Source organism: Erythrolamprus reginae, chromosome 8 (genome assembly GCF_031021105.1).
Source record: "Erythrolamprus reginae isolate rEryReg1 chromosome 8, rEryReg1.hap1, whole genome shotgun sequence".
Lineage (NCBI taxonomy): Eukaryota > Metazoa > Chordata > Lepidosauria > Squamata > Dipsadidae > Erythrolamprus > Erythrolamprus reginae.
This window is the reverse complement of record NC_091957.1, coordinates 23,235,958-23,262,634: the sequence shown is the minus strand read 5'-3', so window position 1 is coordinate 23,262,634 and position 26,677 is coordinate 23,235,958. Positions and strand designations below refer to the sequence as shown.

The 26,677-nt window shown below is 43.6% G+C and overlaps 1 protein-coding gene across 1 annotated transcript; it reads right to left on the bottom strand.

Annotated features, from left to right (window-relative positions):
- SPSB1 (splA/ryanodine receptor domain and SOCS box containing 1) lies at positions 1-23,094 on the bottom strand. Its single transcript, XM_070759238.1, has 3 exons — positions 22,851-23,094; positions 6,832-7,626; positions 1-1,928 (listed from the first exon to the last, which is right to left on the bottom strand). The coding sequence occupies exons 2-3, from the start codon at positions 7,523-7,525 to the stop codon at positions 1,801-1,803; spliced, it is 822 nt and encodes a 273-aa protein (XP_070615339.1). The 5' UTR covers positions 7,526-7,626; positions 22,851-23,094; the 3' UTR covers positions 1-1,800.
- Between the last annotated feature and the right edge of the window lie 3,583 nt (positions 23,095-26,677).

Here is a 26,677-nt window from a genome sequence, read left to right as displayed (position 1 = left end):
TACTATTAATACATTTTTATTTTCGTTCTCTTTCGCTTTCATCAAGGTCCTAAATCATCTACAATCCACAAGAGGAAAAGAAAAAAAAAACAGTGAGATTTAAAAAAAAATATTGTACAAGCCAGACACCCTAACGATGTGCGCCAAAGGAAGAAAGGAAGGAAGGGGAAATGAAATGCTCAAGATAATAAAAACAAAAGAAAATGAATGAAAGAAAATGACATATGTGCCTGGATTCTGTTGTGAGTGGGAAATGGGGAGTAAGGACAATTAAAAATGCTTGGCTCTGCACAACTTTAAAAATCTTTTAAGTGCAATTTTTTTAAAGTGTTGCAACTTGAAAACAGTTTTTGGTTTTATTCTTCAATTTAAAAAAAATATATAATAACAACAACAATAATAATAAGAGACGTCCACAAAAATCGCCTCTCAAAACTAACTTTGGCACCAGGGTTTGTGTGCTCAAAACAAAACAAAACTTCCTAGCCTATTTGTCTATTCATTTAAAACAAACTAACTACAATTTCTCTACAGCAGCATGACTTAAAAAAAAACCAGAAAATAAACCAATAATCATCCAGCATTTTTAACATTCAAAACAATGCAAAATGTATACACACACCCATACACACATACTGTATCTATATATTAACATTTCCCCCTCCGAATAGAGAACCCCCCCCTGTACCAACACACATCAAACAAAAAGAACACACCTGTAGACCAAATTGGGTGGAAAGGACAAAATAAATACCCTAAACTTTCCCCCACCTCCATTTTAAAGTTAATAAAATACCATATGTGCAAATCAAAATCCTTTGGAAGGCAGTATCGGAAATAAATGCTTTTCCCTGCTGGTTGGATCAATGATATTTGCTAGTCAAGGTTATCACATTTGTGAGGGCCATTTTGCGATGCTCGGACAGCCCAGTGGAGGAAGGGGTCGAGGATTCAGCTCCTACCCCCAAAAACCTGGGATTCTGGGTCAGCCACTGGATTTGATCCTGGCTAAATGAGATTTGGATTCGATGCCAAACAAGGAATCCATGATGGAGTTTGGCTAGCTGGCTTAAACACCTCCCCCACAATTTAAAGATCCTCTTCTCCCCCATTGGGAGTCTGAGGTTTCTGGCACCCCAAATTCCCAGCCAGCTACGTTCGTGGAATCTGCCTGTACCTATTCTTCCATCCTAGGTAAGGCCAAATGGACAAAAATGGTTCTTTCTTAGCTGGAGGATGCTATGGACCCCCTTCTCAGCCCTCCAACCCCCCCCCCCCAATGATCTTTACATCCCCCACCCCAATTTTCATTTCAAGTATTTTCTCCAGCAAGAGGCGGGAAATGAGCCATGCAGTAGCAGTGAGGCTGGGAGATTTCGTGGGCACCAAGGCACAGCGGTGAAAAATATGTGGAAGGGGATTCCAGCGGCGGCTCGCTTCTTCTTCCTTTCCCGTGTCCAAAAGTTAGGCCCATCGTCCGATGTTTGCACCTTTAACATCTCCAACACGGATGAGACACGGAGGCTCGACAAAACTCTGCAAGACCGGCCACCTTTCGTGGTTGACAGACGAGCGGGAAATTCGAAAAGAGACGCAGAAAAGTTTGGGATGGAATCTATCCTGGAAAAATACCGCGTGGATATAATCTCGGAAAAAGGAGCGTTTCGACCTGCGGCGTGGGCCCAGGGATGGGATGTGGAGCAGATTTATTTCAAAATGAAGGCCCCCAAGATATTGACTCAATGAATCCAACACAATTCGCTCCTAGAAAAAGTCTGTCCTTCCGGTGGCCAAAAGGGGTCATTGGTAAAGAAGGTAATTTTTGAGAGATTTGGGCAAAGGCAGCGTCGAGATCTCCGTCAGCCGGTTCTTGCCCAAAGCAAGGCGCACCGAACGCCGGCACAGGTCCGTCAGTGGTAAAGGCTCGGCTGAAAGAGAAACAGATCCAAAATTAGCACCTGAAACTAAGCAACCATCCAAATTCAACCAGTACTGTAGTTTGGCTGCACAGAGACGTCCAGCTCTTTCAGCGAGCCCAGCTCTATCCTGGATGTAGTGAAAACGGACAACATTGGCGCAAAATGGCTTCACTTGTTAAGATCAAGAGTGATCGCAGAGACGAAATTCTTCAATTTATTATTATTATTATTTATTATTATTAATTAGATTTGTATGCCGCCCCTCTGAAGACTTGGGGCGGCTCACAACAATATTGTTGGAATGAGACTGGCGTCGATCCAGGCCCACATCTTTAAGAGGTTGGGACTTCAACTCCCAGAATTCCCCAGCCAGCATGCAGAATTCTGGGAGTTGAAATCCTCACCTCATAGAAAGGGAATTCTGGGAATTGAAGTCCACACGTTTTTAAAGGGGCTGCGATTGAGAAATGCTGACATTTGTTAGCACGATGTCAAATTGCCACAGGGAAATGAGAAGAGTTCCTTTGTGTTTGAGAAACGTGTATTTTATTTTCTTAAATTACCCCAAATCTCCCGTCTGCTAGACCCAGAAAACCTCACGCAGGAGGAATCAGTCACTCCCCCTTGGGTGTTACCTCACAAATACCCGACTTTCAATGCGAGCTAAATATATATAGCTGTGATGGTGAAATTATGACATGTGTGCCACAGGCGACACACAGAGCTGTATCTGAGGGCATTTGAGGTGTTGCCCTATGTCAGCTCCAGTGTGCTGGCCAGCTGAGTCTCAGCCTTGGGGAAGGCCGTTTTTGCCCTCTTCAGGTTTTAGGAGGCTTCCCGGATGCCTCCGGAGTGCGAAAAATGGCCCAATGGGCAAACCGGAAGTTTGGAAAAACGGACTTCCGGTTTGCCCACTGGACCATTTTTCACACTCCAGAAACTTGATGATTCTCAGGCTTGGGAAGGCCATTTTTGTCCTCCTCAGGTTTCAGGGGACTTCCTGGAAGCCTCCGGAGTGCGAAAAATGGCCCAAAGGGAAACCGGAATTTTGGAAAAAACGGACTTCCGGTTTACCCACTGGGCCATTTTTTGCACTCTGGAGACTTCAGGGAAGCCTGAGGGTGAAAAATGGCCCAATGGAGGGGGGCGCATGCATACTCAGTGTGGTGTGCATGGGGGGGCTTGTGTGCCAGGACACACACACACTGCCATTTTTGGCAAACAAGAAAAGGTGTTCACTGATATATACAAGGGTCGCCCAGAAAGTAATGCACTTTTTTTTTCTCACGCTATTGGAATGGTACGAATGCGAAACTTTAGATATACATTATTTGAATTGTCAGGAATGTGTGTGTAAATTTTGCGTTTCTTCAGACAGATAGCATAGCTGCAGCCACGTTTTGAAATGGCGTCAGTAAAGGATGTACATTATGAACAGCGTGTCGACATTGAAATTCTCACTGAGGAGAAAGAAAATGTTAGGAACATTCACAAACATTTTTGTACAGTTAATGGAGAATCTGCAATAGACAGAAGTACGGTTAGTCGCAGAAATGGCTTCGTGAACAGAACGAGGAGGGGTACCGACAGGGCATACAATGCCCTTGAATCTCGTTGAAGGCCACAGAACAGGACAGAGATTCCATGGAAAAATAGAGTGTGTAGAAGAAACATCATTTTTTCTTGTGTGTGGGTTTTATTGTGTTCAATAAATAATTGTCGAAGAAAAAAATGTGGTGCGTTTCTTTCTGGGCGACCCTCGTAGATATAAGCTCTATCTGGCACAGATAGGGAAATTTAGTGGAATAAAGAAGGGGGGGGGGGGAAATCCCACACTGTTGCATGGAAGCCGAGGCCAATTTTGACCTTCCCATTCCTGAGGAAAAATCTCATCCTGTTGACTAAGCTTGCCTCACTCATCCCACTTAAAAGCAGCACCTGCACAAAAGCGTCACAAATATCGGCAATTAAGCCTTTTTTTTTCTTCCCTGCAGTGACTTAATTCTCCCAGCTGCCGTTTCCTCCTCAGACAGATTTTTCCAAAGTTGGCTGCCAAGGCCGAAAGCCTCAATCACGCACCACCGCGGTGGCTAAGCGGCACGGGAAGTGGGCATTTTGGTGTGTGTGTGTGTGTCAACCCACAACGTCCCCGAGGATGGCAAGCAGTGCTGAAAACGTACCGCCAGACCTCCCGGATTCCGAAATTCTGAATTAAAAGATTGGGGAAAACCCCGCTGGAGAATATTTCCCTACATTTCGTGCCTGAAATTCCGTTATTTTATTGCAAATCATCACTTAACAACCACAACGGATCCCAAAATTTGCCTGAGGGCTAAGTCAAGGCAGTTGTGGTGTTTGGCTGCATTTTATAACCTTTTTGCCTCTCTTAACACTGCTGTTGTTAAGCGAATCATGCCGCTGTCAGGCCTGAATATCCAGTGCCCAAGATGGCGTCCATTAAGATGGCGTCCATTAAGATGGCGTCCATTAAGATGGCGTCCATTAAGATGGCGTCCATTAAGATGGCGTCCATTAAGATGGCGTCCATTAAGATGGCGTCCATTAAGATGGCGTCCATTAAGATGGCGTCCATTAAGATGGCGTCCATTAAGATGGCGTCCATTAAGATGGCGTCCATTAAGATGGCGTCCATTAAGATGGCGTCCATTAAGATGGCGTCCATTAAGAGAATCTGGCTCCTTCCATATACACTTTGTTTGTCAATAGCTGGGTGGGAAGGTTACAAATAGTGATTACGCCACCCCAGAGACAGTGAAACTGTCTTAAATACATGCCAAGTGCCTCAATATTGATCATGTGACCACGGGGAATGATGCAACGGTCATTAAGTGTGAAAAACAGTTGTAACTTTGAACCATCACTAAACAAATCCTAAGTGGGGGCTATCCGCCTGCTCAGGAGCTGACTGAATAGTTTAGCTGAATAGGGGATGGTTATTTTATAGAAAATGAGGATTCAAATTAATGGTCCAAAGTTTGAGACTGATCCTCCAAGAGGAGAAACCCAAGTTACTAGAGCTCAAAACTATAGGGAAGGGTTGGAAGAAAACCGATCCTGGGTGGCAAATTATTCACCCTAGGTGAGTAGCTCAAAAGGCAGTCCGAATTGCCAGAAAATCCAATGCTACCCTACCAATTAACAAACAAACAAATAGCATTATTATGGCTGGTAGTATCTGCAAAATCTCAATCAATCCATTGGCCAACCGATTGATTGACCGATTCCTTGATTTGCCCTTTAAGAAACCAGCGTTCCAAAAGGGGTTTGCTAAGCCATCCGAAAAACCACTGAAGGAGCAATCAGGATTGTGCCACCCACCAGGAATCGGAGGAGAGACCAGGAAAGACAGACAAATGCCAAAAAACAGGCAGATTTTGGAGAATTATGACTCAGCAACTGGTCTTAAAACTCTTTGTCGGGAATTTAACTGTCTGCTTCCAGATAAGTCAACACCGGCTGCTGCATTTTGTTTTTGTTAAAAAAAGTGTCTTCATTTTAAAAAACAACACAACAACACTGATGGCTGGATTTTTAGAAAAAGCCCATTTCTTTGTGTCCTCCCTTCTCAGCAAGACCGTCTTCTCTTGTAAAAAGAGGGAGACCCTACCCCCAAAAAGCTTCAAGAAGCCAGAAAATCAAGCCAGCGTTGAATTAAAAATAGAAACATAGCAGATTGATGGCAGAAAAAGACCTCCTGGTCCATCTAGTCTGCCCTTATATTATTTCTTGTATTTTATCTTAGGGTGGATATATGTTTATCCCAGGCATGTTTAAATTCAGTTACTGTGGATTGACCAACCACGTCTGCTGGAAGTTTGTTCCAAGGATCTACTACTCTTTCAGTAAAATAATATCTTCTCCCGTTGCTCCTGATCTTTCCCCCAACTAACCTCAGATTTTGCCCCCTTGTTTTTGAGTTCACTTTCCTATTAAAAACACTTACCTCCTGAACCTTATTTAACCCTTCAACATAATTAAATATTTTGATCATGTCCCCCCCACTTTTCTCTTCTGTCCTGCAGACTCTACAGATGGAGTTCATTAATTCTTTCCTGATAAGTTTTATGCTTAGGACCTTCCACCATTTTTGTAGCCCATCTTTGGACCCGTTCAATTTTATCAATATCTTTTTGTATGTGAGGTCTCCAGAACTGGACACAGTATTCCAAATGGGGTCTCATCAGCGCTCTACACAGTGGGATCACAATCTCCTTCTTTCTGCTTGTTATACCTCTAGCTATGCAGCCAAGCATTCTACTCGCTTTCCCTACCACCTGACTACACTGCTCACCCATTTTGAGACTGTTGGAAATCACTACCCCTAAATCCTTATCTTCCGAAGTTTTTTCTAACACAGAACTGCCAACACAATACTCAGATTGAGGATTCCTTTTCCCCAAGTGCATTATTTTACATTTGGAAACATTAAACTGCAGTTTCCATTGCTTTGACCATTTATCTGGTAAATCTAAATCATTTACCATATTATAAACTTCTCCAAGAATATTAGCCCTACTGGACACTTTAGAGTCATCGGCAAATAGGCAAACCTTCCCGACCAAATTTTCCCCTATGTCACTCACAAACATATTAAAATCTATCTATCTATCTATCTATCTATCTATCTATCTATCTATCTATCTATCTATCTATCTATCTATCTATCTATCTATCCATCCATCCATCCATCCATCCATCCATCCATCCATCCATCCATCCATCCATCCATCCATCCATCATCCATCTATCTGTTTTGCTAACACAGAACTGCCAATACAATACTCAGATTGAGGATTCCTTTTCCCCAACTGCATTGTTTTACATTTGGAAATGTCTCAGTCTCTTTCCCCCCCCCGAATCAACCGCCAAAGACCAAACTATAGAGACTTACGGTCAAGGCTGTTCAAGTATCGCATCTGGATTTCACAGTGGCCCCAGACGGCGCTCACCACGGGGTAGAGCTTCTTCCCTTTCAGGCCCCGAAAGGCCACCCCCATGTACTGTCCATCCACCACGAAGCTGAGGGTACCGTCATCCATATCGAGCACCACCAAGAAAGAATCCGGCACGATGAAGGTCTCGTCCGCCTCCAGAAACGCTGGGTAGGTCTTGCTGGCTTGGTTCTTCCCGTCGTGGTAGAGCCGATTGCGGCCCAGATCCCAGCCCCAGGATTCGAGGTTGTTCCCGATCAGGGTGGTGTAGCCCACTGAGTGCAAGGGGGCCTCGGCCGTGGCCACGCCCACCACGGCGTGGGTCCCCCGCTGCCTCATGGCCCAGGTGATCTGCCAGACGTGGAGCCCGCGAGTGTACCCCACTTTGCCCCGGATGGCGTCTGTACTCTGGGCCACCGGATGCCGGTGAAATGCCAACTTGTTGTCCTCTTTCACAAAGATGTTGAGTGAGCGGTCATCGCTGTTCCAGGAATGGAGCAGCTGGACGTCATAGGAGACAAACGGCATGTCCAGCAGGAGATCGAGCCGAGCTGGCTTGTTGTAATCCAACCCTTGGAGCTCCTGCTTCAGCGGCCGGCACACTGGATCTCGCATGTCTACCGTTTTGAACCCCCCTGTCACTTTTTGCCCCATGGTTCAAGGCCCAGCGCTGGGCGACGAGCATCCGGTGGGTCCAGCCCGCTGCTCCGAGACTTCGCGCCGATGCCGCCGCGATTGGTGGCGATCAACAGCACCTGATGGGGTGGAAGGGAAAAACAAGGGATGAGTTAAACATTAAAACGGTCAGCTTTGCGAGTGATAAGATTGTTCACATTCAACAACCAGCTAAGACACTGCCAAGGGAGAACGCACAAGGATGTAGTTTTTCGCCTCTCCGTCTGATGCATCCCCTGCGCGGAGAGAAGGCAAAAGTCGTGGCTCAAAATGACAAAGGCTGCAAGGAAACAACCAAAAAGAATATCAGTGTCTACCTATTTAATCGTTCACGTGGTTACAGCAGCTAGAATGGCATTTGCACAAAAATGGAAAGCAGCAAAAATTCCCTCTGAAGGAACGTAATTAAGAAAATTTGGGACTGTGCGGAGATGAATAGACTAACAATGAAAATGAAAGATAAGGAAGAATCAGAGTATCATAAGGAAGATCAGAAGCAACATGAGAAAATATTATTTTACTGAAAGAGTGGTAGATGCTTGGAACAAACTTCCAGCAGACGTGGTTGGTAAATCCAGAGTCACTGAATTTAAACATGCCTGGGATAAACATATATCCATCCTAAAATAAAATATAGGAAATAATGTAAGGGCAGATTAGATGGACCATGAGGCCTTTTTCTGCTGTCAATCTTCTATGTTTCTAATGTATGGCTGAAATTTTACAATTGGATAGAAAATGGATATATACTGGTAAAAAAAATAAAGGGAACCCTTAAACAACACAATATAACTCCAAGTAAATCAAACTTCTGTGAAATCAAACTGTCCACCTAGGAAGCAACACTGATTGACAATCAATTTTGCATTCAATTTTGTACGGAACAAAGTATTCAATGAGAATATTTCATTCATTCAGATCTAGAATGTGTTCTTTGATTGTTCCCTTTATTTTTTTGAGCAGTGTATATCCACAAAAGAACTCAAAGACAGCTTTAGGTGTGAGTGGTAATAGTAATGGACTGTTCAGAGACATAAACCCGTATACAGTAACAAGGTAGAATAATCTCTTTACACTTCTAATCAGAACTACAATTTCAATATCCAATACAAACCAGTTAACATCCACACACAACTCTAGACATACAGTAACTATAAGTAAAAAAACTCCCCCCAAACAGGAACTCTGTTGGCTTCCTCTTACGGCCAACTATGATCCATCTCTTAAAGGTATATCATATAAACATACATTCCTTGTTTATATGTATTGTAACCCAATATAGTTACATACAGGGTTCTGAAAGCGAGGACAGCCTTACGGGTGTGACGGGACCTTTAGGGACAGAGAAAGACGGAGGTTTTCACCACCACCAGCGATCCTGTGATGAAAAGGAGAAGACAAGAGGCCTTAACAGAACGGAACATCTGGCCCCAGCATCCACCAGAAGCCTCCAGATGTTCCGAGGTGAATACCTTTCATGCCACATTCCGAAGTTCCACGCTCTGTGTACGTCAACAGTGGGAAGAGGACGGGGAAAAGGGGACCTGGCTGGGGAATTCTGGGAGTTGAAGTCCAGATATCTTCAAGTTGCCAAGGTTGGGAAACACTGACCTACCGGACCGTCTTTTGTCTCACGTATCCCATTGACTCCTGGCCATCTCCAGGTGTCAACAGCCAATGTCGGCTGGCAGCCTGAAGGGAAGGGCCTTCTCTGTGGTTGCCTCTGCCCTCTGGAATCAACTCCCCTCGGAGATCTGTACTATTCCCACTCTCCTGGCCTTCCGGAAGAGTTTAAAAACACATCTATGCCGGAAGGTGGGGGGATGCTGACTACTTTGTGCCAGCCCCCATTATTGTCTGACAGTTTGAGATATGATAGAGTTGTAGGAGGTGGGCTGTCTGTAAGATGTTTGAAGTTAAGGGTTTTTTTATATTGATGTTTTACAGTGTTGTTTTATTGAATTTCGATTTCTTCCATTGTTATATACAGTGGTACCTCTACTTAAGAACTTAATTTGTTCCATGACCAGGTTCTTAAGTAGAAACATTCTTAATTTTTCCCATAGGAATCAATGTAAAAGCAAACCCATTAGGAAAGAAATAAAAGCTCAGAATTTGGGTGGGAAGAGGAGGAGGAAGAAGAGGAGGAGGACAATCGATGCCGTAAGAAGACGGGGAGGCGAGGGGAATAAAAAAAAATCCAAAAGTTTAAGGCTTAAAAAAAAAAGAGGGACTCTGAGGTGGCAAGGAGGAGCATGCGCCTTCCATACACCCGGCGCGAGGCTGCCTCCCATACACTGGCTGCTGCTGCTGCTGCTACCTGCTTCCTCTTCCTTCCCATGCTGAAGGGCTCCCCTCTCTTCACACTCACTCGCTTTGTAGCCGCGTCTTTCCTTCACTCTGGTGACTCCTCGGCTGCCCAGAGAGAAGGGAGCGTTTCTTTTCTCTGGGCGGTGGCAGAGGTTTATTGCCTGTCCAAGCCGCCCAGAATAAGGAAAATGCTTCATTCGCTCTGGACTGCCAAAGCCTCCTTAAGTGCCACCAAAAGGCTCCTCTGGCAGCCCAGATGGCCAGGATTAAAGGGGGAATGGCAGGAAACTGGCCAGGCCTTCATGCCACTCTCAAATTTCCTGGGAAATTTTTCCAGGCTCGGGTTCTTAAGTAGAAAATGGTTCTTAAGTAGAGGCAAAAAAATCTTGAACACCCAGTTCCTATCTAGAAAAGTTCTTAAGATGTTGGAGAACCATTTGTCTGAAGTGGTGTAGGGTTTCCTGCCTAAACAACGGGTTGGTCTAGACCAGTGTTTCCCAACCTTGGAAACTTGAAGATATCTGGACTTCAACTCCCAGAATTCCCCAGCCAGCATTTGCTGGCTGGGAAATTCTGGGAGTTGAAGTCCAAATATCTTCAAGTTGCCAAGGTTGGGAAACACTGGTCTAGAAGACCTCCAAGGTCCCTCCCAACTCTTGTTCCTCTCTTATTCAACTCAATCCCTCTCTCGCTTCCCGAATCGTGGTCAACTCAACATTCTTGGTTCTTTCCCACGGTCACAAAACGATCCCCTTCGCCAATCCCAAATCGTCGGGATGCTCGAGCAAAGATCTGCCTTAGGGCGGACAAGCAAGGGGGAAGGAAAGAAAAAAACCCGCCAGTCCCTTTAAAAAAAAAAATATGGAAAAAGTGCGAAGGCCGCTTTCTAAGAAACGTGTTTTCAAGCCGAACTGCCCCATTGAAGTCCTGCCAGCCGCAGACTGGTTAGTCATGGAAAGGAAAGGAAGAGGGGGAAAAAATTAAAAAGGAAGATTAAAAAACAAACTCCAGGGTGTGAATCAGGTTCTGTGTTAAGGCTGACACAACACACACAGATGTGTGTATATATAAAAACTTAAGGCTGGAAAAAAAAATGTGCCGTGGGAGCAAACGGATAATGGGTAATTTAATCTCAGGCAAAGGCACGTTCGATATAAATATTTCCGGTCACTGGCATTTCTCCCCTCGGTTTAAGTTTTATAACTTTTAAAAAGGGCCGGATTGGGATGAATCTACCCCCCATGGCAGAGTGCAGCTTTAAAATAATCCTACAGGAGTTTGGATGGATTATGATAATTTATTTATTTATTATTTATTTATTTATTGGATTTGTATGCCACCCCTCTCCGCAGACTCGGGGCGGCTAACAACAGTAACAAAACAGCATGTAAATCCAATACTAAAACAGCTAAAAAACCCTTATTACTAAAACCAAACATACATACAAACAAACATACCATGCATAAATTGTAAAAGCCAAGGGGGAAAGAATATCTCAGTTCCCCCATGCCTGACGGCAGAGGTGGGTTTTTAGGAGCTTATGAAAGGCGAGGAGGGTGGGGGCAATTCTAATCTCTGGGGGGAGTTGGTTCCAGAGGGTCGGGGCCGCCAGAGAGAAGGCTCTTCCCCTGGGCCCCGCCAAACGACATTGTTTTGTTGACGGGACCCAGAGAAGGCCCACTCTGTGGGACCTAACCGGTCACAGGGGTTCGTGCGGCAGAAGGCGGTCTCGTAGATACCCTGGTCCGGTGCCATGAAGGGCTTTATAGGTGATGACCAACACTATGAATTGTGACCGGAAATTGATCGGCAACCAATGTAGACTGCGGAGTGTTGGTGTTACATGGGCATTTTTGGGAAATCCCATGATTGCTCTCGCAGCTGCATTCTGCACGATCTGAAGTTTCCGAACAATTTTCAAAGGTAGCCCCATGTAGAGAGCATTACAGTAGTAGAGCCTCGAGGTGATGGGGGCATGAGTGACTGTGAGCAGTGACTCCCGGTAGTCTCGATTTATAACAGTTCATTTAGCGATCGGAGTTAAAAACGGTTGTGAAAAAAGTGAGCTATGACCCTTTTTCACACTTAAAGACCGCTGAGGCCTTCCCTGTGGTCATGTGACCTGATTTAGGGCGGCTGCAAAAAAAGGGGGTCACGTGATCTCCTTTTACGACCAACAGGGAAGCCAGATTCCACTTAACAACCAGGTTACTAACTTAACAATTTTGTTTTAACACCTGCGTCAAGGAAGGATGTAAAATGGCGACAACCCTCACTTAACAGCCGTCTTGCTTAGCAAGGGGAAATTTGGGGATTCGATTGTGGTTGTTAAACCGAGGATGACCCCGTACAGCTTTCTACATTTACAAATGGACTTGGGCAGACCCGAACTCAGTCCTCCAACTCATCAATAGCAATAGCACTTAGACTTATATACCACTTTACAGTGCTATGCAGCCCTCTCTAAGCAGTTTACAGAGTCAGCTTATCGCCCCCAACAATCTGGGTCCTCATTTTACCCACCTTGGAAGGATGGAAGGCTGAGTCAACCTTGAGCCAGTGCTGAGATTTGAACTGGTGAACTAAAGCCAGCAGTCAGCAGAAGCAGCTTGCAGTGCTGCACTCTAACCACTACGCCACCAAGAGACAAGGAGCACGCCCTCCATCCGCCTCCGTTCTAAGCCAGTTGTGCAATCCTTTTTCTCACTTACACACTAAAACCAAAGCTAAAAGTTACTTCTTTACTCAAGACCGTTCACCATAGTGGTTTAATGAGTAAATCACAGTTAAAGTTTGTGTCCGAAAATTCAAGAAGAAAACACTTACCCCAACCAGTGAAATGATGCCCCAAAGCTTCCTTTTATATCCTTCCCATATTACATTATAAATATAACATCATAATATATGGTTGCAAAATATATTATGAACCCAAACTCCTTTGGAAGCAAGGAAACATTTTGGAGTGAAACTGAGCGAGCAACCAGATGTCAAACCCCCAAAAACTAAGTCACACATAAGCAAGATTTGTTTTTTTTTCTTTCCAAAGTCCCCAGAAAGAGGGGAATATTTTTTTTTATTCTAACCATAGAAAGATAATTTCGGGGCAGCCAAATTTAAATTTCGAGGCTCCACTTCCTTGCAGGACAACAATTTTATTTTTTACTGTAATTTTTTTTCCCAAGAAAAAACTTTTTTCAAGAAAAAAATTTTTTTTTCCCCCCAGCAAGCACCCTTTTTACATGCAGAGAAGGCGGGCTGATGGACACGCGAGAAACACTGCCGGCTGAGAAAAAGAAATCTGGTAGAGGAAGGAAAAACGCTACGGACTCTTCCTCTATTTAGAACAAACCGTTCTTTGGAAAAATAGAAAAAAAAAAGGAAAAAGACCAAAACCAGTCAGGAAAAGCTGCCCTGGGTTTATTACATAACTGACCGCTTGCGAGCTGCGTTTCCGCTAGCAGAGATGCCGAGTTTGTTGAGCGATGCAATTTCCCCCTCGATGCTGGCTTGTCCTGTAACCTGCTTCTCTCGTCGCTAGCTGGAACGAAAGGAAACCAGGACTGGCTTTCGGCTCCCGAAAATTGCAACTGCACTCTCTCGGTGAACGTGAGCTTTTAAAAGCTCATTTATTACGAATCCCATCATCGGCATTTGGAAACAGGTGTGGCTTGGGTGAATCCAGAGCAGAAATTCTCATTCCTGTGGCAGGGTGTTCCATAAGCACCAACCAGGCAGGATGGTTTTTGGTGGCTTGGGAAAAGCCAAGCAGGAGAGGGTTAATGGGCCGTTGAATCAGGGTGACTCACGGGCTGGCTATTTAATTCCCTGTGCAAAGCTTTGGGAAGAGGTTTCAGGTCTGGTTCTCACACTCCGAGGTACCCAAACTGTTTCCTCTCCAGCGGTAAAAACAACAGAACCAAATACAGTGGTACCTCTACCTAAGAACGCCTCTACTTAAGAACTTTTCTAGATAAGAACCAGGTGTTCAAGATTTTTTTGCCTCTTCTTAAGAACCATTTTCTACTTAAGAACCCGAGCCCGGAAAATTTTCCCAGGAAATTTGAGAGCGGCACGAAGGCCCGGCCAGTTTCCTGCCATTCCCCCTTTAATCCCGGCCATCTTGGGCTTTTCTGGGCAGGCAAAGGAGCCTTTCGGTGGCGCCTAAGGAGGCTTTGGCAGTCCAGAGCGAACAAAGCATTTTCCTTTCTCTGGGCGCTTGGAGAGGCAATAAACCACTTCGCTGTAGTGACTCCCTCGCTCTGCAATCCATACACCCAGAGCAAGGTGCCTTCCGGAGCATCTGGGCACAAAAAGGCAAAAGGGGTCCTTCACCCCAGTCGGATCAACTCGGCCAAACCGAGGAGTCACCGCAGTGAAGGAAAGGTGCCGGCTACAAAGCGAGCGAGAACAGAAGCCCTTCAGCATGGAAAGGAAGGGGAAGCAGGTAGCAGTAGCAGCCGCTGCCTTTTAGTCAAAGGAGCGGGAGGGTTCCTCCCTCTCCCCCGCCCGGGTTTCTCTCTCTGGCGCAGTATACGGGAGGCAGCCTCGTGCCGGGTGTGTGGGAGGCACCTGCTCCTCCTCACCACCAGAGTCTCTCTTTTTTTAAAAAAAGCCTTTAAGTTTTGGATTTTTTTGATTCCCCTCACCTTCTTCCTTCGGCAGCGACTCTCCTCCTCCTCTTCTTCCTCCTCCTCCTCCCACCCAAATTCCGAGCTTTTATTTCTTTCCTAATGGGTTTGCACGCATTATTTGCTTTTACATGGATTCCTATGAGAAAAATTCCTATACCCTGGTTGCCAAGCGAATGTTTGGAAGGGGTTACTAACTTAAGAACTGCAGGGAATCCCTTGGTAAGATTTTGCTCCCTCTCAAAAATCTTTCAAACGGAGGTGTCCCCTAATGAGATTCCCTGCTGGCTAGGAATTCTGGGAGTTGAAGTCCAGGCCTCTTCCAGTTGCAAAATTGAGAAACATGGTTTAAATCGGCTGGCTCGGGAATTCTGGGAGTTGAAGCTCAGGCCTCTTCAAATTGCAAAATTGAGAAACATGGCTTAAAGCTGGGTTAGGGAACAATGGCTTTTTTATGACTTGTGGACTTCAACTCCCAGAATTCCTTCTGGCTAGGGAATTCTAGGTGTCGAAATCCAGGCCTCTTCAAGTTGCAAAATTGAGGAACATGGCTTAAATTAGCTGGCTAGGGAATTCTGGGAGTTGAAGCCCAGGCCCCTTCAAGTTGCAAAACTGAGAAATATGGCTTAAAACTGGTTTGGGGAACGATGGCCTTTTTATTATTATTATTATTATTATTATTATTATTATTATTATTATTATTATTATTATTAATTGGATTTGTATGCCGCCCCTCTCCGCAGACTTTTATGCTTGTGGACTCCCAGAATTTCTCCCACTTTTAAAAATTAGAAACCTAGGCAGTTGAGCAGGGGAATGTCTTAATATTACCTCTCATTCTCCATTTTTTCATTATGCAACAATGCAGTTGGCCTCCTTAGATAATTAATGGGATGCTAGTCCTGTGTGAGGGCTCAACTCCCAAACACATAGGCAGGATTGCCATCAATAATTATTGTTTCTAATATCTGCTTGTTGTTTCTCAGCCTGACCACGGCATTTCCCTGCCCATCTCCCGTCGCGGAGGCATGCGCCTTCTCATGGCCGGGCTTGCTCACCGACATCCTGGAAGTTGTGGGAAGCTGTGGCCGGCCATCCATTTGCCAAGTCCACACAAATAAGTGTGCGGAGGCCACAATAACACCAGCCATTCGCCTATCAACATTCTGCACCCTACCTCTGGATCTCTGTGTTTTTGTGGTGCTGCGATTTCACTGAGGCTCCCCTTGCTGGGATGCCCCGCCTCCGGACTTCCGTTGCCAGCGAAGCACCCGTTTTTGCGCTGCTGGGATTCTCCCGCTGGGATTCCCTTGCAGCATCACAAAAACATGGAAGTCCAGAGGTGGGGTTTCCCATGGAGGGGAGCCTCAGGGAAATCCCAGCAGCGCAAGAAAAGGTGCTTCGCTGGCAACGGAAGTCTGGAGGTGGGGCATCCCAGTGGTGGCGGTGGGTTTGTAAGGTGAAAATAGTTTGTAAGAAGAGGCAAAAAAATCTTAAACCCCGGGTTTGTATCTCGAAAAGTTTGTATGACGAGGGGTTTGTAAGACGAGGTATCACTGTGTATGTATATAAGAGAAAAAGAAAGATGATAAAAAAAAAACATATACTACATGTGTTCTGCCCTTCTTCCTACATAATATTCCACCCCCAATCTTCTTTGGTCTTTTTAAATCTCCAAATCAACGTCTCAATCTACTCTCTTCTTTTAACGTAAACAATTTTTCTTCCCCTTTTAAACTCAAAGCTGAACCTTGTGGCACCTTAACCACAAGAGTTCTAATTACATAATTAAAAAAAAAGATGTTTGCATGGGAAAAGCAGTCCTTAACCCGTTTAGTAGCATTTTTAAAAAGGCACTGGTTATATCACACAAGAGTGGCAAAAAAAGGAATATAAACTTGATATGTATAAACTACATATCAAGTTAAAAAAAAAAGAAGAAATGATGCAGGAGAAAATTTGGACTTAAATCAAATGAATCTCAGTCTTTCAGCACCCCAAGCAATGATTTGAGGATGAAATGGGATAGAAGCATCGTGGTTTAAATTTCCCCCTGCATCAAACTGAGTTTGGGTTTCTGATCTGAGCAAGCCAATTCTCTGGGCAGAGTTGCCTACTCCTAAGTATTCAAATGTTAACCGCTGAAAGCAAATGCCTCTCCTGTCTGGCTATGTAGGTCAAAACAAAGTTTCTAGTCCCCAGCATATCTCTTATGAAATTCCAACCCCCTCCAAAATTAAAAAAAAAATAAAAACGAGACATTTAAAGACATTTCAAAAACGAATGGATGCAAAATTTTAAATTTTAAGTGTGATACACTACTGTTCATCCCAATGAGCAATTCAAAATTCTCATATATTTATTTATTAATTATTTATTCATTGGACTTGTACACCGCCCCTCTCCATGGACTTGGGGTGGCTCACAACATATAAAAAAAACAATTTAAAATAACACATCAGAAATCCAATTAATCTAAAAAGGCGAAAACATTAAAAATCATTCATTCATTCATATTCTTGTATGTATGTATGTATGAATGAAACAACGGATGGAAACTAAGCAAGCAGAGTAAGTAGCAACCTAGAAATAAGGAGCAATGTCCTTGCAGTGCGAACAATTAATCAGTGGAACTACTTGCCTCCAGAAATTGTGGGTGCTCCATCGCAGGAAGCTTTTAAAGAAGAGATTGGACCAACATTAATTCAGAATGGTACATGGTTTCCTGCTTGAGCAATGGGCTGGACTAGAGGACCTTCAAAGCGCTTTTAAATTCTATTATACTTTAAAACATTTCTATAATTTATTCCCTGCTTTTTTACAGTAAATGTTGCACTTCAAACCCAGAATGTCTTTGGGATACTCAAAGTGTGTGTGCGTGTGTGCGTATGAGGGAGAACTATTATTATTATTATTTATTGGATTTATATGTCGCCCCTTTCCGAGGACTCGGAGCATCTTACAACATATAACCATCGCCATGCAGGCTGGATTTTGCTTGCAAATGCAACCGTCTCCATGATTTATTTTGTTTTTTCAATCAAGGAGCTAGTCTTTAGTGATTTCAAAGGGAAGAGTTTTTGCAAATAAATAAATAAAAATAAAATAAAAATCTAGAGCAACTTCCCGTTTAGGGTGGAGCTCAACTTCTCTCCCTCCGGCAAAGCCCCATTCACAAAAAAAGAGGAAGCGGAGAAAACTGTGAAGGTTCTTAAAACCAGGATTGTTTTTTTGTTTTTATAAAAAAATCACGCCTCAAGTTCATCTTTTAAACATTGCCAAAGATGACACCCTGCCAACGTGCCTAGGAAACCTCTGCCTCCCATTAGATAACAACCTTATGTTAATCGGGTTTTGCTCAACCCACTGATTTCATTACATTCCTGTTTATATCCTGCCTTAATCATCATCTAAAGGAGTGGAATCCCGATTAATTTTTTAAAGGGACAAATCAGCCTGCTTTGCATGCAAAATTAATTGAGAGGCTAACTCAACAACTGTTTGTTGGAAAATACACAGCATTGACGACAACGGAGGAAGGCTCGGTGTGGCTAAACACTTTCCACAAACCTAGGTTTAATCCTGGTTTAAAGGTTATCCTCACCCATTCTCAATATTACCCTAAACCACGTTTACTAAATCAGCTAGGATTGTCCCAGAAATGCCTCGGCAAGGTTACCTAACAAAAAATCCGAGCATCTTTTGCGCTTTCTAGGCATATTAGGATGTTAGTCCAGCAACATCTGGCTAATGTTGGATTTATATTTTTGGAGCCACATAGTTTGTTTCTATTCCCCCCCTCCCCCCATTTCTGGCTGCCAAACCACCATTCCTAGGTTAACTTCCTTATATTAAGGCTCAAATCAGGTTGGTGATGAAAATGGGTTTGGCCTTTCCAGCTAAATGGAAATATTTTGATTTTCTTTTGTGGCAGTTGACCAAAATCTGGTGGAGGGGCAGATTGCCAGGCAGGCCTGGGAACCCCCAACGGAATAAGCCAAACTATGCCGCCTCCCAAAGCAAAAATAAGAAAACAAAAACTTTAAGAACTCACATGCTATCCCAAAAAACAAAAAAATTGCGTAACTGTGTTTTGATATTGTACAACAACTTGAACTAAGAAGACAATAGAACTGAAATAGCCAAATTAAATCAAGACCAATACTGGGATTTGGTGAATTGGTTTGGGAGGAACGATCTCTCTCAACCCCTACTTTCTGTGCCTCTCAAATTTCAATTCTTTAAAATGGGTTTTCTGCTGAAATCCCACCAAGTTGAATCTTAAGGGGCGTGCATTATATTAGTCCTCTAAAATGAAAATATTCCATCCTTATAAAACATTTATGTGGCCTGCCCGATTGCAAGATATCCCTTTAAAAAAAAAAGAAAAGCAATTGATGGATTTAACAAATTAGGATGCTTGGCTTAAAAGTTACACTAACTGGCGGGGTTTTGGCCAGGTTTCCAAATTTTGGCAACTCGGAGGCGTGTGTGTGGACTACAACTCCCAAAATTTCCGGAAGAGGGGGAAATCTGGGAGTTGTAGTCCACACACCTCCGAGTTGCCAAAGTTCGAAAACCTGACATTGCGGTAAAGCAATTTAGATCAAAATCTGTATTTTTCTGCTTTATTTTCAAAGCAGCTTAATGACACCGATATTATTTGTCATAAGTTCTAATAGTGTGATAATTCTAGAGCTGTTCATTGCAAAAAAATAAAAATTAAGAAATCTATCCATTGCATTTACCCCTTTGGTCCCCCAAAATGCAGGCTTCGGAAAAAGCTAATGATTAGCAGTCCTATCTTAAAGGGATACCAGCTCTATTTTAAATATTCTAACCACTAGGCCTTTTCAAGATTTAAAAAAAAGCTTTTAATAAGCTTCTAAATATTCCAAATTTTAGAGGGGGAAATATTCCTCCCCCCCCCCTTTTATTAGCAGGGTCTGCTGAGGCTAAAGTCTAGAAAAGTCCACACAGCCCCTAAGTTTTGTTCACCCCAAAAATCAAAATGCGATTCACACATTATTTGCTCATCTGGATAGAAACATAGAAACATAGAAGACTGACGGCAGAAAAAGACTTCATGATCCATCTAGTCTGCCCTTATACTATTTTTGTATTTTATCTTAGGATGGATCTATGTTTATCCCAGGCATGTTTAAATTCAGTTACTTTGAATTGACCAACCCAGTCTGCTGGAAGTTTGTTCCAAGGATCTACTACTTTTTCAGTAAAATAATATTTTCTCATGTTGCTTTTGATCTTTCCCTCAACTAACTTCAGACTGTGTCCCCTTGTTCTTGTGTTCACTTTGCTTTGCAGTATATTTTCATGGCCTATGCACTACTATCCTCTTGCAACAATAATCCACGTTTCAGTTCTAAGAGAAGATCCAGAACCTGAGTGGCCACATTCCACTTGACCTGATGCTGCAGGACTCCAACCCCCATCATTCCCTGGTAACTACTGTCCTCTGCTTCCTTAAATTCTGCAGCACAAGGTTCAAATCCACCCTTCACTTCCAAAAAATGGGACAAAACCGGGACTCATAGAGAGGGGCGACTGGGGAATAGCTCTCCCAACAGCATTGCATTGTTTGGCCCTTAAGAGAATGTGACTGGAGCCAATCCTGGCTTGTTTAGCTGTCTTTGTAAACCATGGCTTAGCATGCGGCGGGAATTAACTTAATCCAGAGTTCCTTGCAAGATAAACACTTGTGATTCCTGAGCTACTAAAAAAAAATTATTCACTGTGCTATAAAGAAGGCAGTGTTTTCCCCAGTAGAGAAGGGTCCTACTGGCTGGGAATGATGGAAATGGTAGTAGTCTAGCAAAAAGACAGGCATGCAAGTTTAATAACTCAAAGGAAAAATCACTTGTGTCGATCCCACCCACATCCTAAAAAAAAAAAAATTGGGAAGAAATTAGAAATATTAAGAAATCAAATGCAAGCTTTAAAACAGAAGCCGGATTGAGTGAGCACAGAAAACCATTGTTTATTCTGAACCTAGCTTGTTGGAGAAGCAGAACTGGCTAGATTTAAAACCTCCACCCACACACAAAAGGTTTCTGAATAAGCCACAATCAGTGCCATAACACCAAGGCACCAAGTTTCTTTTCAACCATCATTTGCCAAAGAAGCCAAGACAAATTCACCCAGCTTCCAATCATGGTTTGCTGACTAAACCATAATGAACAGGCTTCCCAAATTAGCAAGAAACTTTACCAGCTTCCCATTTCAGAATTGTTTGCAACTCTGCATTATTAAAACTTAAAAGTATGTAGCGGCCTACCTTACAGGGTTATCCTACTGGACACAGAAAGCTGCTATAAACCAGCTGGTCAAGCCATGACAAATATGGGTGAGGCTGGTTTAAACTGCCGGCCTGCTAAATTTCCTATCTTAGTCACCGATATACTATGCAGCTCTGGAAAAGCTAATTATTAGCAGCCTTATCTTAAAGGGGTACCGGCTCTTATTTCAAATATTCTAACCCAGGGGTAGGCAACGTTGGCTCTTCTATGACTTGTGGACTTCAACTCCCAGAATTCCTGAGTCAATCATGCTAAGCTCAGGAATTCTGGGAGTTGAAGTCCACATGTCATAGAGGAACCAACTTTGCCTACCCCTGTTCTAACCACTAGGCATTTTCAAGATTTTTAAAAAAGGTTTTAATAAGCAGCACATCAGAGATTTCCCCCTCCAGGGGCTGCTGAGGCTAAAGTCCAGAATTACCCCCTCCCCAAATAGGGTCCAAAAGACAAGCATTAAGAAGAATGATGCAAACAAAGAAACAAGGTTATGCAAACAAGGATCAACTTCCATTACTCCCTCTTAACACTCCCACGGGGAACTCAATCAGAGGCACAACAGGGAAATTTTAAACCTCCCTCCTTTTTTCCCTAATAAATGCAATGAATATCAAGCTGGTTCTTTTTTTAAAAAAAGCCCTAAAATGCTCCCAGCATTAAAGAAAGGGATGTTTTTAAAAACGTCTTCAAAAAAACAAACAAACTTCCAGGGCCCAAGTGTTGAATTATATTTTAGTTTAGTTTTTTGCAGAATTTTCAATTCCCCCACCCCCCCAACAGTGGATTCGCACAATCCACAAATCCAAGTTCCTTTCCAGCCATGGGTCAAACTCAGCTTGCTTTAAGCCCCCAATGTCTGTTTGTTTCCTCCAGCTTAGTGAGTGTTGGTGGTGTCAACACAAACGGTTGGATGGGTTTGTGGGGTTTTAAAACCTCTTTATCCCCCCCCCTCTTTTAAATAAATCTTCCAGGGCCCAAATTTTATTTTATTTTTTTATTTTTGCAGAATTTTCAATTTGCACTCTCTTCCCCCACAACCTCCAAGGGGGGATTTGCACGACCCACAAACCCAAGTTCTTTTCCAACCATGGGCCAAACTCAGCTTGCTTTAAACCCCCAAAGTTTGTTTGTTTCCTCCTGCTTAGGGAGTGTTGGTGGTATCAACACAACGGTTGTGTGAAGCCTGGATGGGTTTGGCCTGGATGGGTTTGAGGTGGGTGGGTTAATTCTGTAAGCCCCATTTGACAACATTTTATGAAAATATATTTTCACGCATAAGGATTATGCCACATACTCTTTTTAGTTCCTGTGTTTGGTTTTTGCCTTTTAAAAAAAAATAAAAATAATAATTTAATTTTTTTAAAATATTTTTTTTAATATTAATTTTGTAAGCCCCCTCAGACAAAATTTTATGTAAATATATTTTCACGCCTAACAATTATGCGGCATACTTTTTTTGGTTTCCTGTAGTTTCCTGTTTTTGTCTTTTGAAAAAATTAATAAAATTAACAATTTTTTTTAAAAAAAAAATTTGTAAGCCCCCATCAGACCCCACCCCACTCCAACCCACAGTGTTTGCAATCGGGACCCCCGATTGAAAACCGACTTTCTCAGTTTGAAAACCAGAAAGATGATGCAAGGTTCAAAGCTGGGCTGGGGGCAAATTTAGGGTTTTTTTGGGTTGGACTAGATGACCTCCAAGGTCCCAACTCTTTTTAAGAAATCCAAATCGAAACCTTCCCCGCATTGCCTCCCTCGCAGAGCTGGCAAAGCAGGCACCGGGGAGCGCCTCCCTCGCAGGAATGCGTTTTTGCGCTCTCTCCAAGCGAAGCCCAGCGAGAAGCGCGCAAACTTAGTCGCGATCCAAAACCGGATAAGAGCTCCAGGGTGGGGTTGGGGGAAAAAGGATTGCTAATTTTTAATAAATCCCCCCGTCCTCCTCCTCCTCCCGGGAGCGGCCCTTCCCTAACTGCGCCCCATCCACAACCCACTTAATCCGAATCCAGAGCTTGCAAAAAAGGAATTGGAGAGGGTTTGGGGTTTTTTGCGCACCTTCTCCGGGTTGCAACGCAGAGCATGTACCCTCCTCCCGAATCAGCTTTTCAAGGCGAGACCCTTCTTCTGCAAACGCGCGTCTGGAGTTGACCCGGGTACGTGAGAACCGGGCAGCGGCTCGCAAAGCAGCAGGCCAGAGTCCGCCGCGGGGGCGCCGAGCGCTCTTAATAGCAGCGCGTCGCATCACATGAGCCGCGGGAAAACCCTCCCAGCTCCGGCTCTGCTCCTCCTTCTTAAGGGCGACCGGCAGGATAGGATAGAGAGGATGAGAAGGACCTTGGGAGGTCATCTAGTCCAACCCCGATACACACAAACACAGACACACAACACACACACACCCCTCAAGCGGGAGACTTCTGCCTGTAACCAATTCCTGCCCAGGGCTCTTCCAGTGGATGGGGCAACTTCCAAACTTCTAGGAGGCGAGCTGTTCGATCCAACAGTCGGAATGAGAGATGGAAGGGACCTTGGAGTCATCTAGTCCAACCCCCTGCTTGAGCAGAAGACCTCCACCCTTTCAGACAAGTGGACCTTCTTGAAAGCCTCCAGGGGATGGAGCAACTTGCAAACTTCTGGAGATGAGCTTTTCAATCCAACCAACATCCATCATTTCAGGCAAGCCGCTCAATCAAACCATCAGAAAATAAGAGTTGGAAGGGACCCTGGAGGTCATCTAGTCCAACCCCTTGCTTGAGCCAGAAGACCTCCGCCCCTTCAGACAGGTGGATCTTCATGAAAGCCTCTAGGGATGGAGCAATTTGCAACTTCTGGAGAGGAGCTGTTCAATCCAACCATCAGAATAAGAGAGGGATCTCGGAGGTCATCTAGTCTAACCCCCTGCTTGAGCAGGAGACCTCCACCATGGACCATCTTCTGGAGGAGACCTGTTCAATCAAACCATCCGAATGAGAGTTGGATGGGATCTTAAAGGTCATCCAATCTAACCCAAGCAGGAGACTCTATTTATACCCTTTCAGACAAGTGGATGCCCAGGCTCTTCTTGAAAGCCTCCAGGGGATGGAGCAACTTGCAACTTCTAGCAGACGAGCTGTTCAACCAACCATCGGAATAAGAGATGGAAGGGACCTTTGAGGTCATCTAGTCCAACCTCCTGCTTTAGCAGACCTCCGCCTTTTCAGACAAGGGGATCTTCTTGAAAGCCTCCAGTGATGGAGCAACTTGCAAACTTTCTGGAGGCAAGCTGTTCAATTGAACTGTCAGAAAATAAGACTTGTAAGGGACCTTGGAGGTCCTCCAAACCAACCCCTTGCTCGAGCAGGAGACCCTATACCATTTCTGACAGATCTTAAAAGACTCTGCCCTTCTTAAAAGTCTCCAGTGATGGAGCATTCACGATTTCTGGTGGCAAGCTGTTCCACTGGTGAATCGTTCCCGCTGTTAGGAAATTTCTCCTTTAATTCCAGATTGCTTCTCTCCTCAATTAGTTTCCACCCATTATTACTTCTTTGTCCTGCCTTCTGTTTTTTTTGGGGAGAATAGCTTGAAACCCCACCCCCCATGTATTTATAAAGGTGTATTTATAATGAATAGGCCAGTGTTTCCCAACCTTGGCAACTTGAAGATAACTGGACTTCAACTCCCAGAATTCCCTAGCCAGCATTCGCTGGCTGGGGAATTCTGGGAGTTGAAGTCCAAATATCTTCAAGTTGCCAAGGTTGGGAAACACTGGAATAGGCAACAGCCATCACAATCTTCAATGGAGATTTTAATACTCTGACAAAGTTAGTAGAAGACTAATGAAAGCTAAGTGATTTTAGTAGTTTTAAATAAATTTTAAATGTTCCGGAGATTGCAATGGCTGTTGCCTCTTCATATATATAGACACACACACACAGAGACACACACAACTCCACTGGCCTTTATAAATAAAACATCACTCAATGTGGGCAGCCCTCCTTTTATCTTCCTCCAAGGAAAATTGAAGGAAAAATTAAATTTAGATCCTCATTCCTTTCATTTAAATTGGGAAGGTTTGGGGTTTTTTCCCCCTGACACCCTGGAAGATAACAGAAGCCTTCTGTGCATGCGCAGAGAGTGAAATATTTCACCACTGCTGTGAATTTGGAAACATTAAGGACAAACCTGAACTGACCCGGCTGCATGTTCCTGAGAGTTAAAACTTCAATACGGAACTTTAAGTTTCTAGTCCTGAGCAAACTGATTTTTAGGAAGGAAAGGTGACATTTTTAAATAGCACTCGATAGCAATGCTATTAAACTCACCAAGAGCTCCTCTTTGTGGCCTTAATACCCTGTTTTCCTTGGGGGGGGGAAATGTTTGCCTTTCCAACTGTTATCTGCACACCAGTCCTGCGAGGTAGGTCCCAAAAGAACACTTAGCCAACTTTGCTAAATTAGAAACGATATATTTGTAAAATGAAAGGAATGATATGTTTAAGCACAGAAAGAAGATAATATAATTTAATTTTTTAATAATAATCTCCCCCCGTATTGCTATTGTTATAATTAGATTTAAGGCATCATGTGAACCAATTTTTTATTTTCCTTGTTGTATGAAGAGAAGTAAATTTGGAACTTTCCTCGTAAAGGGCAGTTCTATTACAATGAGGTTTAAAAAACATGAATGGTAAAGCAAGAATATAAGAAATAGACTGAAGCACTATGGCATAGTTTTACTAGAAAAAAGCAAAGAGCCAAGACAAATTTTGATAGCTAATGGCATTTTGAGCCCGAATGAGAACAGAAAGCAATCTTTGAAATCTGGATGGAAAAATTAGAAAAGGAGGTAGCACAAGTTAACTGACATATACCAAAACAAAACAGACAAATAATTAAGAATTTGGATTAAGAATTTGGCAATGGATACTATATTGTATTGCATTCTAATTTGGAAGTATGCGAATTATATATATATCTCCTCCACACCTTACAGAAATACAAATTCACATACCTTCAAATTAGAATGCAATACAATATAGTATCCATTGCCAAATATATATATATATATATATATATATATATATATATACACACAGTGATCCCTCGAGTTTCGCGATCTCGATCTTCGCGAAACGCTATATCGCGATTAAAAAAAAAATTAAGTAAAAAAACCCCCACTTCCGCGTTTGGCTTCGGGAGTCAGCTGGGAAGCGGCGCGGCTGTTTTAAAAGATCGCAGCCGGCCTGGGGGGCTTCCCAGCACCCCCCAGAACCCGGGTGGCCGGGCGAGCAGCGAGCGAAGGGCGGGTGGCCGGGCGAAGGGCGGGTGAAGGGCGGGTGCTGCAATCTGTCGGCTTCCGCACTTTCGTCGCTCCTCACCTCCACCATCTGCGCATGCGCGACCATGATGGTGTTTTTACTTCCGCAACCCTACATCGCGAAAAATCGATTATCGCGAGGGGTCTTGGAACGGAACCCTCGCGATAATCGAGGGATCACTGTATAGGTCTGGTGGCTCAACTGCTAGGCTGCCAGATCGAATCCCAGTAAGGAAGGGTGTGGCTAGCTGATGAGGCCAGAACAAGGCCGAAATGGTACCATCCTAGTCTCCCTTAATTTTAAAAAATTTCAGCTAAAAACATTTGATACATATACATATATATATATACACACACACACACACACACACACACACACATACATACACACACAAACACACACACACACACACAAGAGAACACTTAGCAAACTTCCAGGCTGCTCTCTTTTAGCAAAACCTCCATGGTCCAAGGCAGTCTATCTGCCCATATTAAAGCCAATGGGAAATTCCAGGACTGCTTCAGATGGGGATCAGCTCGTAAACCAATTGGCAGAGGAAGTGGAAATATACTGCTCAAAAAAATAA

Excerpts from the sequence above, each read along its gene's own strand:
- SPSB1 (XM_070759238.1), bottom strand. The coding sequence starts at position 7,525 with ATGGGGCAAAAAGTGACAGGGGGGTTCAAAACGGTAGACATGCGAGAT. Across the intron at positions 1,929-6,831 it reads ATACTTGAACAGCCTTGACC|CCGAGCCTTTACCACTGACG; the intron begins GTAAGTCTCTAT and ends TTTCTCTTTCAG.